Here is a 12,364-nt window from a genome sequence, read left to right as displayed (position 1 = left end):
TTTAAATATGCCTTAGTCAGAATCCATTTTCTATATGAATATACAAACATCCTCCGTGGTCAGTCAAATATACACCCTGAAAGCTTGGGGGCACCTTGTCCCTTTCTCGCTGCTCTGTCGGGAGAGCTCCTCTCTCTGTGAGCGAGCGTGTGTGTGTGTGTGTGTGTGTGTATGTGCGCGCGCGAGTGTGTGTGTGTGTGCTCTGCTGTTGCTGCCCTTTGATCCCTGCATTAGTGTTAGTTAGGGGCTCGGAGACACACACTTACAGAGAGCAGCCATAGTCAAGACACGGCAACAACAACAGCACCTCCTCCTCTACTCTTCCCTGTTCCCAACAATACACTTAACCGAGGACAGCCAGGTGCACGACAAGTCCCTGCCATCAGGCTCCCTCGCGACATTTCAATGGAAAAAGACCTTTTTTCTTCTTATCCCTAAACAAGAAGGAGAATGTGATAAAAGGGGGAAAATGCCAAGGAGGAAACAGGAGCAACCCAAGCGCCTGCCTTCACGTAAGTCGTTTTCTCGTTCGGCGCGATTTCAGCGCGTCTCCGTGTGTTTTGCGCAGTAGTTTAGGGTTAAAGAGGTGAAACAGACAAAGGCACGGCGGAGGTTATTTCTCCTTTTTTAGGTCTGTGCTAGGCAGCCATGTTGGCGATGAGGGGGCTAGCGGAGCGAGCGCACTAGCGGTGCCTTTAATTGCAGATAATCGATAAAGGTCCCGTTCCGCCTAAAGGTTGCGGCCAGGAAAGCTCGCGTTATCGTCGCTTATGGCCGCGCGTCTTTTCTTATATGTGTCGGTGCGAGCGAGGCAGAGTCGCGCGGAAGGGAAAGGGGAGGATCTGGCCGCAATAAAATGAAGGGTCAGTCGGATCAGACTGAGAGCCAGACTCAGCCTTGTATCCGTGCCCCTGCCGTTACTTAGCTCCAGCGCTATCTAGCAGCGGTCCGCAACTTACAGAATGCGTCCTAAAACGCTGTCGCACAACTTTCCGCCTTCAGCGGTCGTGTGTGTTTGTGTGCGAGACTTTTTCTTTCGTTTGTCGAGCGGGATATTTTTTTAAGCTGAGGTATTTTCTTCCACCCCTCCCAGTTCAGTGGGGTTCGTGTCTGCAGGCTGCCTGTGTCAAAGCCATGGTCGGTCACCTGAAGTTCAGGGTTTTTTCATTCCTCATGCAGCCATTCATTGCAGACGCTCTGCGATCAATAACGCACAATAGGCGAAACGCGTTTTTCTCCGTCGCTTCGGAGCTCGTGCGAAGGAAATCTTAAGGTTTGCTCCGCTTTGCACGGGTTAAGCTTGGAATTACTAATCGCGAAATTTGTTCATTTGACCCTGTTGTAGCTGGATGTTAACATTGTGCTTTTATCAGCTCGCTTATAATGGCTGCAGTGACGCGTGCAGGCCGCTAGAGGGGACACGACGTGGAGTGTGGAAAACACCGAGCAGAGGAATTGGCGAAATGTGGCACGGTGGCGCTTTAAATGCACGAGAGAAAGCGCTCGTAATGCATCTTTGTGCATGTTGCGGTTCAAAAGTGGAACGGCGCCTTTTGGGACTTTTTTTTTTTTGGAAAGTCCGAGACACTCTTTTGCGGCTCTCTGGAATTTTCTACCTGTCTTGTAGAGGCATAGTGCAGTGTTTTCTTCATAATGCCAAACGTGTTTGTTTACATCCACTGAACTTGTCACATTCATGTCCTCTCGCTTTTAACTCGGTTTTCTTAAACAGTAATGCGGTTCAAAGTTTTTCTTTTGACTTTAAAATTAAGCAAATTGATTTTTTTGGTGGTTTTATTAAATAGATTTTAAAGTAGCCTATAACAAAATGTAGAAGACGGTTGTGTTGGATTTTTAAGTTTTATGAAAGTATTTAGTGAGGAACACATTTCTTAATAGAAACTCACGATATGATATACGAACCACAATATTATACTAATAAGGTGTGTGACTTATTAAGCAAAAGTAACTTATTAACTAAACATAAAAAGTTAGTTAGTAACATAAACTACGGGGTATGGTATATAAACATCAGTATTATAATAACAGTGTATTATAACTAAATGCTAATTTCCTTTTCATAACTCTCTTTCAGTCTTGGTTGTTTATGAATGACATAATATCTACTGCCATTTGTCCCTCCTCTGATTACTGCCATACCAAAATCACCCACTCAGCAAAACCTCGTCTGAGAAGCAGATGACAAGCACAACTGTCTACATTCATCTCATCTGCTCTTGATTACTGCCTTGAAAAGTTTTAAAAACACGAGTCCAGACAGTGGAATTTGTGTTTATTTGCTCTGTCAAAAAGTAATGTGCCAGGCATCTGGCGTTTTTTTTTTTTTGGTGAACGTTTTTATGTAAAGGCTTTGTCATATCCTTTTGCAACTGCATCTTTCACTTCCTTTTCTTGAGAATACGTATCTGAGTTCAGGAGCGCTTGTGTCACGATGTGCATGGGTCAAGATGTGCAAGAGGGCATTAAGGCCTTGATACAGTCAGATGATCTTCTTGACAGTTAAATATGACCTTTGGCTTTAGTGCTACAATGGAAACCACTGGGATTCCAAAAGCACGGCCTTTATAACACCGTTGCACACTCCTTTTGCCAGAATTCTGAATTCATTTGTTCAAACCACAGGTCACAGTTCAGCAAACTTCCAGTAAATTAATCGTGAAAAGCGAGTCTAGGTTCAAATAGGGAAGTCGTGGCCTAATGGTTAGAGAGTCGGACTCCCAATCGAAAGGTTGTGGCAGGAATTGTGGGTGGGGGGTGTGCATGTACAGTTCTCTCTCCACCTTCAATACCATGACTTAGGTGCCCTTGAGCAAGGCATCGAACCCCCAACTGCTCCCTGGGCGCCGCAGCATAAATGGCTGCCCACTGCTCCCGGTGTGTGCTCACAGTGTGTGTGTGTGTTCACTGCTCTGTGTGTGTGCATTTCGGATGGGTTAAATGCAGAGCACAAATTCTGAGTATGGGTCACCATACTTGGCTGAATGTCACGTCACTTTAAATGTTCCCGTCTCGTTAAGCTGTTTTCCTCAGATTTCCACACCGAGGTGTGGAGGTCGACCGAGGTTGCCTCTTTTTCTCCTTTTCTGCTGTACTTTGTCTTACTCACAGGCCTCCATTTTGTGCAAGAACATAGCCGTATCGTTCTTTCACCCTGACCTTTGCCATCAGCTAAAATGTCTCCCTATGGGAGCCGGCCATTTCCATTGTACTCACATGATCTTTAAGGTTATCTGCATTTGCAAATGGAGGAATTGGAGCATTGCAAGGATTTCAGCTCTCCATTACAGAGCGATGGCAGAGTGTGTGTGACTGGGTGGCTCTCCACCTTACCGTTATGGTGGGTCACTGGCTCCTTTCCACTCATCTATGATTATAATGACCTTGGCTAGGCTTGGGCTTGAAAACATTGGATTAAGGGGAAAGGAAAATGAGGGGAGGTTTCCATTTCGCTCTTGGCATCTGATTTGTAGGGAAATTCTGCCAAGAATACCCCCTCCTCCTCCTATTTCTTCCCCCCTGTCCCACCAACTTGATCAGGCTCTCTCACCGGTGTCTGCCCATTTGAGCTCAAGCGAATAATGATACACAGGCTTTCCTCTCAGAAATGAATTAAAGGGCAGGGGAAGGGTGGTGGATGCTCTCCTGAACAAGTGCTTACACAGAAAGGGGCTTTAGCCAGGCATACTGAACCAGAACATTTAGATTAATTTGGCGAGCTGGATCGCCTGGCTTTCATCACAGGTGTAGTCTAGCTATGAGTTCTCAGTCAAAGGCGCTGTGGTGACATAATTAAGACAATTTCTGTACAGCTCGATGATTGTAATGGACTAGGCTCATCTTGTGTAATGTATTATTAAAAACGGTGCATCTTTAAAATGACAAGCCACAAAGTAGCCTGCTTTCGTCTTTGGAAGCACTGAATCAGACAAACTGTCTTGAAGACATGCTCAGGGCTCAACAGTAAGGATGGGAAGGATCGCTTGCTCTATCTGTCTGTGCATCTTTTTATTTGGTTGTGAACCATGTTTGTCTTAGTTTTAAATTGGTTAGCCATGTAAAATTATCTTATTGGCTTAATATGCTTGAGGGAAATTATAAAATGATTTGGATTGTCTTGGTGGTGCCAGAAAAAAAAGGAGATGATAGTTACAAGCAATGTTTTCATAATCATCAGTGTTTAAAAATGATTGGTGTTTCGTGGGTGATCATATTAATTACATAATTATTATACAGCTATTATTATTATCCAGGTATTATAGGAAAATTCCATCTAAGTAAGTGTGAAAAATGTATCAAATATTTTAAATCCTTTTAAAATAAATAAATACATTAAAAAATATATATTTTTAATGTATTTATTTATTTTAAAATTATTTAAAATATTTGAATACATGAATACATATTATACAAAAGTTAAGGGTCCATTTTTTTTTCAAGAAATTAATACTTTTATTTTGCAAGGATGCATCAAAGTGTTCAAAACCTAAGCACCAAAAAATAATATTTCAACCAAGTAAATGCAGTTTCTTTTTTACTTTACATTAAAGAATAATCAAAAAAAACATTTATCGTGTTTTCCTCAAAACATTTTAAGTAGCACAACTGTTTTCAACTGATAATAATGAGAAATGTTTCTTGAGCAGCAATGATTTCTGAAGGATCAGAGCACTCAAGACTGGAGTAATGATGGTGAAAATTCAGCTTTGTCATATTGGTACATTTTTTGAAATTGTGACTTATACATCATCTGAAAGCTGAATAAATAAGCTTTAGAAATATTCAGAAATACTGAACTGTCCGAGATACAACTATTTGAAAATCTGGAAACCGATGGTGGAAAAAAATCGAAACATTGAGAAAATCGCCTTTAAAGTTGTCCAAAATAAGTCCTTAGCAATCCATATTACCTATCAAAAGTTAAGTGTTGATATATTTATGCTAGGAAATGTACAAAATGTCTTCATGGAATATGACCTTTACTTAATATCCTAATGATTTTTGGCATAAAAGAAAAATTGATAATTTTTTTTTTTACCCACACAGTGGATTGTTGTTACAAATATACCCATGCTACTTATGACCAGTTTTGTGGTCCAGGGTCACACGTATGAATAAATGACCTTTTAAAATATATTACAGTGAAAACATTAGCAGGGAAAGCAAAGAAAAAATCCTCACGCTCTGAACTTGTTCATCGATCCTTCTAAGGCTGTAGTTAATCAACATGCTCACTTAGAAATATTTTTTCCTGTCTATAGGACACACCTCATGTCCGTATGTTTCATGAAACACAACAGCCAAAGTCTGCACACAATGTTTCTCCCACCCAAGTCTCAATCAAAGCCTGTATGGAATAAAAGGGTAATGATTTTCCGCATGTTGACAAGTCACAACATGGAGATCTACAGCTCGGAGAGCAGCCCTTTGGCTAGTGGCGGCCCAGCACTGAGTAATAACCAGCTCATAGCAGGCATTCTGCTGGCAGTGGTTCATAAGGAACAGCTCGCTGGTTCAGCTGGGGAAAGGGCGGGGGGAGCTGCTGGAGAGCTCCAGGCACTTTCCTGTGTTGTTGTACCACACAAGTGCATCCATCCCCTCCAGGACAGACCTTTAACAGGCTGCTAACGCTGGGCCACACCGCACAAGGGATCGAACAGACAGGTCTGACGCAGGCCCGGGCTGCAGAGCTATGCCAAACTGTGATTTGATTTATGAGTCAGTACTCTGGGTCCGTCTAAAGATGAGATGAGGCTTACTGGGCAGAATCAAAGAGCAGTCTGTTCACTTGACAGGGAATGAGAAGAGGCAAGCCGCTGTCAGTTTTTAAAACTGGATTTGAATTGTCATATTTTAGAGAAGGCCTTGGAAGTGGGGAGGTCAATAATACCTGGACGAAGCTATACTTTAGCATTCCCATTCATCTGAATGGCAGTTGCTTGGCTGGCGTAAGATTCATCTGTACTCGACCTGCTTGCTGCCCTCTTTGCTCATTGTGGTTTAGTTGTCTGAGTGGGTAAAAACTACTTTGCCTAATCACCATAGAGCCACAGAAAAATTTGGAAATTTGATTTGTAACAAGACATATATGTAATCTCCCATATGTTGCTGCTGCTGCTGTTTAGATAGCAAAGCAAAAGGAGCATTAGGATTTTACATTCACACTGGTTTTTAAAACGGCAATTAAATATGCACTAATTGCATACATTTCCCGAACAGAAATCTGAACATTGGATAAAGGCAAGTTAAAAATATTTGATTTATTTGACATATTCAAGTTGAAGGTTTTTACAGAGGAAATTTTATATCACTTCATAAATCAGAAAATACTGTAAACAGCCAGAAAAAAAAACAGAAAGAGAGAGAAAAAATAAAATAAAAATTTCACCATGAACAATAAAATGTTGTTTAAAACCAGGCAAATATATAATTTTGAGCAAACCCCTTTGTATAAACCTTGAGAATATAAATTAAATAAGAATAAAACTGGAAATTTTGGTGAATGAACTGTAAGTGCTGCTGAAGCTGAGATTTCAGACTCATTTTGAAAAATCTGTCTTTTAATATAAAATCTACAGATGCAAATAGATAAAATGCAATAAAACAAACACTATTTTGGGCTCAAGCACTAATGGTGCGAGGACCCTCTTAGAATTGCTCTGTTTATTTAGATGCTGTTTTTCCCCACTAGTTTAAAACAACACATTATGTTAAGCCAAATAGCCCAAAATCTAAAAAAAACTGACCAATAGATGAAAAAAAAAGTCTGTAGTATTAGAATAAATATATTACTATATTACTATTATAACAACAAAAAGTCCAATGATAATAAGATTAATAAACATTTAAGATCATTTGAATCTTGAATTTTACACTTTAATAGTATTATATTTTGGTCTTAATTTCTTCATTGACAGAACCTTTAAAGTCTTGAAAACTCTGAAGTCTTTATTCTGCCTAGTTGGCAGTAGTTTTGATACATTTCTCATTACTTTGTGTGAAGTGCACACATACTGCGAACTGTTCTGAGCTTGAGCGCCACACGTGCTCCATGTGAACAGACAGAATAGAGTGCAGCTTATTCATTTTGAGTCACACAGTGCATAGAGACTATAAACAGAGTGTTTTTTGTTTTTTTTGCTGTTTTTAGTCTTTGATTATTTGGATTCAATCGCAGCCAAAATTTTTACCTTTTGATTAGAAGTTCCTTAAAGCCGTGAGGTTGGTTACACTGGTTTCTTTTTCAACCCAAGCAAAGTTAAGTACAATGGAAAGGGTTTTTGTTTTCTTTCTCCACCTTGAAATGGACTCCAGATGGCAACTATTATTGAGTGTGTTCAGCTTTAATATATTGTCCCCAGTCCTGATCAGTTTTGTTGCCATAATGGCTGCTTGATGGTTTTTGTTTTTTTTTCTTGTTGTGACTGGGGAGGCTGATTCCACACCAACAAAGTAGCACCAAAAATGCCAAGTTTGACTCAACTAGACAATTTGCTCTCACAATTATGCAGTGATCATAATCATAGTAATTACACAACAATAATAACGATGGTAATTACTATCACAGTTATCATTAGCATCAAGAGACACCAATGTAGTTTTGAAACGGAAACAATTATATTTATATTCTTGTCAGGATTCCGTTGAGCTTGGTACGCCTGGTTTAAACGCGAAAAGTATGCATATATATTTACATTTACATTTATTCATTTAACAGACGCTTTTATCCAAAGCGACTTACAGATGAGGACAGTGGAAGCAATCCAAAACAACAAAAAGAGCAATGATATATAAGTGCTATAACAAGTCTCAGTTAGGTTAACACAGTACACCTAGCATGGGATTTTAAATAATATAATATAAAGAAAACAGATAGAATAAAAAAAAGAATAGAGCAAGCTAGTGTTAGAGGTCTTTAAACATACACACACACACACACACACATACAATTGCATAATTAATGAAAAGAAAATAGAATATAAAAAGATTAGAAAGGTAGTTAGATTTTTTTAAAGAATAGAATTAGAATAGTGAGTGTTAAAGTTAGAGGGTCAAATAAAGATGGAAGAGATGTGTTTTAAGCCGATTCTTGAAGATGGCTAAGGACTCAGCTGTCCGGATTGAGTTGGGGAGGTCATTCCACCAGGAGGGAACATTTAATTTAAAAGTCCGTAAAAGTTACTTTGTGCTTCTTTGGGATGGCACAATCAAGCGACGTTCACTTGCAGAACGCAAGCTTCTAGAGGGCACATAAGTCTGAAGTAGTGCCAAGAGGGCATTGCAATAGTCCAGCCTGGACAGAACAAGAGCTTAAACAAGGAGTTGTGTAGCATGTTCCGAAAGAAAGGGCTTGATCTTCTTGATGTTGAATAAAGCAAATCTGCAGGATCGGACAGTTTTAGCAATGTGGTCTGAGAAAGTCAGCTGATCATCAATCATAACTCCAAGGCTTCTAGCTGTTTTTGAAGGAGTTATGGTTGATGTGCCTAACTTGATGGTGAAATTGTGATGAAACGATGGGTTTGCTGGAATCACAAGCAGTTCTGTCTTGGCAAGGTTGAGTTGAAGGTGATGGTCCATCATACAGGAAGAAATGTCTGTTAGACAAGCTGAGATGCGAATAGCTACCGTCGGATCATCAGGATGGAATGAGAGGTAGAGTTGAGTGTCATCAGCATAGCAGTGGTATGAAAAGCCATGTTTCTGAATGACAGAACCTAATGATGCCATGTAGACAGAGAAGAGAAGTGGTCCAAGAACTGAGCCCTGAGGCACCCCAGTAGTTAGATGTTGTGACTTGGACACCTCACCTCTCCAAGATACTTTGAAGGACCTATCTGATAGGTAAGACTCAAACCATTGAAGTGTGGTTCCTGAGATGCCTTTTGCCAGTAGGGTTGATAGGAGGATCTGGTGGTTAACCGTATCAAAAGCAGCGGACAGATCAAGCAGGATAAGTACTGAAGATTTGGATTCCGCTCTTGCCAGTCTTAGAGCTTCAACAACTGAGAGCAAGGCAGTCTCAGTTGAATGTCCACTTCTGAAGCCAGATTGGTTGCTGTCAAGGAGGTTGTTGTGTGTGAGAAATGTAGAGACTTGGTTGAACTCAGCTCGTTCAAGTGTTTTTGCAATGAAAGGAAGAAGGGAAACTGGTCTTTAGTTCTCTAAAAGAGAAGGATTGAGGTTGGGTTTTTTAAGTAGTGGAGTTATACATGCCTGTCTAAATGATGAGGGAAAAACACCAGTGTGGAGGGATGTGTTTATGATGTGAGTGAGTGCAGGTACAACTGCAGGAGAAATGGCTTGAAGGAGATGAGATGGAATAGGATCAAGCGGGCAAGTTGGAGTGTGATTAGAAAGGATGAGTTTTGAGACTTCTGCCTCAGAGAGTGAAGAGAAGGATGTAAATGAGTGTAAGTTTGCTGGTGATATGAGCTTGACTGATTGTGGTGTGGAAAATTGTGCACTAATGTGTTTAATTTTATTAATGAAAAACGTTGCAAAGTCGTCAGCTATTAGAGATGAAGCAGGAGGGGGAGGAGGAGGACAAAGAAGTGAGGAAAATTTTTTAAAAAGCATGCGAGAGTTAGACGAATTGTTAATTTTGTTATTGTAGTATGTCATTTTAGCAATGGAGACATTAGCAGAGAAAGAAGATAGGAGTGACTGATACATATTAAGGTCAGTAGTATTTCTGGATTTGCGCCACACCTTTTCAGCAGCTCTAAGCTTAGAACGGTGTTCATGTAGAACATCAGATAACCAAGGGGCAGAAGGGGTGTTACGGGCTGGCCTGGAAGATAAGGGGCAAACAGTGTCTAAACAAGATGTAAGAGTGGAGCAGAAAGTATCAGTAGCACTGTTAGCATCCAACGATGCAAACAGTTTAGGGGAAGGAAGTGAAGATGAAACCATTGCAGAAAGCCGGGAGGGTGAAAGTGTGCGTAGGTTACGTCGAAAGATGACATGTGGAGGGGTAAGTGAAGTGTCAGGGACCATGTTGAGGTTAAGAGTGAGGAGGAAGTGATCCGACGTGTGCAGTGGAGTAACCAGAACATGATCAGTAGAGCAGTGTCGTGTATAAATAAGGTCCAGTTGGTTGGCTGATTTGTGAGTAGCAGTAGTTGACACTCGGTTGAGATCAAAAGAGGCAAGCAGAGTTCGGAAATCAGCATACAGAGGTATATCTAGATGGATGTTGAAATCTCCAAGCATAACTAGGGGAGTACCATCCTCAGAAAAGTTTGAGAGCAACACATCTAATTCATCCTAAAAGTTACCCAGTGGTCCTGGGGGTCGATAGACAACTACAAAATGTATTTTAAAAGGGTAGGTTACAGTAACTGAATGAGATTTAAAGGAGCTGTTGATACCCAAAGATGGTAAAGGATTAAATTTCCAATCATTAGAGATGAGCAGACCAGTACCTCCACCTCTTCCAGTCAAACGGGGGGAGTGGGAAAATGAGAAATTATTGGAGAGTGCTGCAGGTGTAGGAGTGTCCTCTGGTTTGATCCAGGTCTCTGTTAGGGCCATGAGATTAAGCTTTGAATGACTAATAATAGAAGTAATGAAATCGGCTTTGTTTACAACAGACTGGCAATTCCAGAGACCAATAGAAAAAGAAAGTAGTGTATTAGTAGATATAGGCAAAGTGTGCAGATTGTTAAGATTGCGCTGTTTACATTGTGTGATGTGTGGTTTGCGAGTGGTAGTGATAGTAGGGATCTGGAAACACATAGTAAGATTTATATATATATATAATTGAAACTCAGTACAATTCCATGTTCCTCTAATCCCAAGAAAGTGTGATGAGGGTTTGAAATTTGGGAATTCTCCAAACACAAGGCTGACTTCTCATCTGTCACGTCTCTAAGATAGACTACACTGTCCAGTGCAGAGAACATAAGCATGTTAATGAGTTTAACTAGCAGACTAGCAGCTGTGCTCCAAGGGTTTTTCTGGAGACGGGGCTGTTTTATAGCTGAGAAGATTAAAAGTGCCAGGAAGGAAACAGACACAGAGTAGTGGCACCCTGAGGTATTGACAGCCTCCAAGGGAAACGGTATATCATCGGCAAGTGTAGAGGTGTTTGGCTGCTTTACAAAGGCGAGATATTATATTCATGATGTGAAGTCATCTCTGTGAAAGCTATTGTCGCTATGTCTTGTGCTGATTTACGAGGCTTAAAACGTAGGTGAGTGTCTGAGACCTGCTCAGCCCCTCATGTAAAAAATGTCCTTCGCATTTGCCTATGACTTCACAGTATGTTTGATTACTCCCGACCTTGATGCAAAGCTCCGGTGTTCATGTTTGGTTGTTACCACGAGGTCAGTAGCTGATTAGTATTGGTCTGGTGTGGGGGGGGGGCAGTCTACCTGGGTGTTGGTGGGGGACCATAAGAAAGTACATGTTCTTTCAGTGTTAAACCTTGTTACACACGCTATACTAATGGTAGTGAATGCACGGTAAAGCCATGGTGGCTAAAAATCTAAGTTGGCAACTGAAAGGTTGCAGGTTTGTATACTGTTAGAAAAAAAGTGCAAAAATTTCAACTTTACGGGTACAACAGCTTGTTGTTTTAAGCATACAGGTTGTACTCACTGAAAATAAACAACGTTGCTCCAGTGCTAAATAAAAACAATACACGACTATGAGACTGAACTAGACTAAGGATGCATATTATATAACACAGTATCAGCCAGAGCAGTGTTATTTTAGTATTATTTATATTATATTATAGTATTCATTAATATTTGAATTATCTTTATTTATTTTAAGTTTCAGTCATTTCAAAACTTTATTTTAGCTTTTTTTCAGTTTTAGCAATTTTAGTACTTAAACTTAACTTAAACCTATTTTATTTCACTCAGTTGCCAAGGGAACTTTTGTTGTTGTTGTTGTTGAAATTTTAATCTAATATTTATATTTTATTTAAATTAGATTTTTTTGGAATGTATCGATATCTACACATTGAATATTTAATTGTGCATGCAAATTCATTTTTACAATATGATTCCATTTGTCACCATCAAACGCTCACTTAAAGTGCTTTCATACCTGCCTCATTTAGTTCGGTTGAATCGTACCAGAGTTCGTTTCCCCCTTTGGTGCGGTTCGTTTGGGCAGGTGTGAAAGCAGCAATCGCACTCGGGTACGCACCAAAAGCGGACCAAACAAGCATACCGAGATCTGCTTGAAGAAGTGGTCCCGGTACGCTTTCAAACGAACTCTGGAGTAGAGGTCTTCACGGGTCCAAAAATTCATTCCCGAACCCGAAAGAGACCCGTAATGTACTACACCGAACCGACCCGGACCCGTCTAATATTTCAAAAGCTGGACCCGG

At 40.3% G+C, this 12,364-nt stretch overlaps 1 protein-coding gene across 5 annotated transcripts in view; it reads left to right on the top strand.

The window, feature by feature from the left end:
* The first annotated feature begins 143 nt into the window (after positions 1–143).
* Positions 144–12,364, top strand: part of znf827 (zinc finger protein 827) — an 85,434-nt gene continuing 73,213 nt past the window's right edge. For 3 of the 5 annotated variants that reach the window (XM_059554275.1, XM_059554274.1, XM_059554273.1), the window contains exon 1: positions 147–512. In XM_059554275.1, coding sequence (XP_059410258.1) covers positions 470–512 — 43 coding nt within the window. In that variant the 5' untranslated portion in view covers positions 147–469. Of the gene's footprint in view, positions 513–12,364 lie in introns of all 5 variants that reach the window. The other 2 variants (XM_059554277.1, XM_059554276.1) reach the window with 1 other exon arrangement.

Source organism: Carassius carassius, chromosome 7 (genome assembly GCF_963082965.1).
Source record: "Carassius carassius chromosome 7, fCarCar2.1, whole genome shotgun sequence".
Taxonomy (NCBI): domain Eukaryota; kingdom Metazoa; phylum Chordata; class Actinopteri; order Cypriniformes; family Cyprinidae; genus Carassius; species Carassius carassius.
The sequence above is the reverse complement of the archived record's forward strand: the minus strand, read 5'-3'. Positions and strand labels throughout refer to the sequence as shown.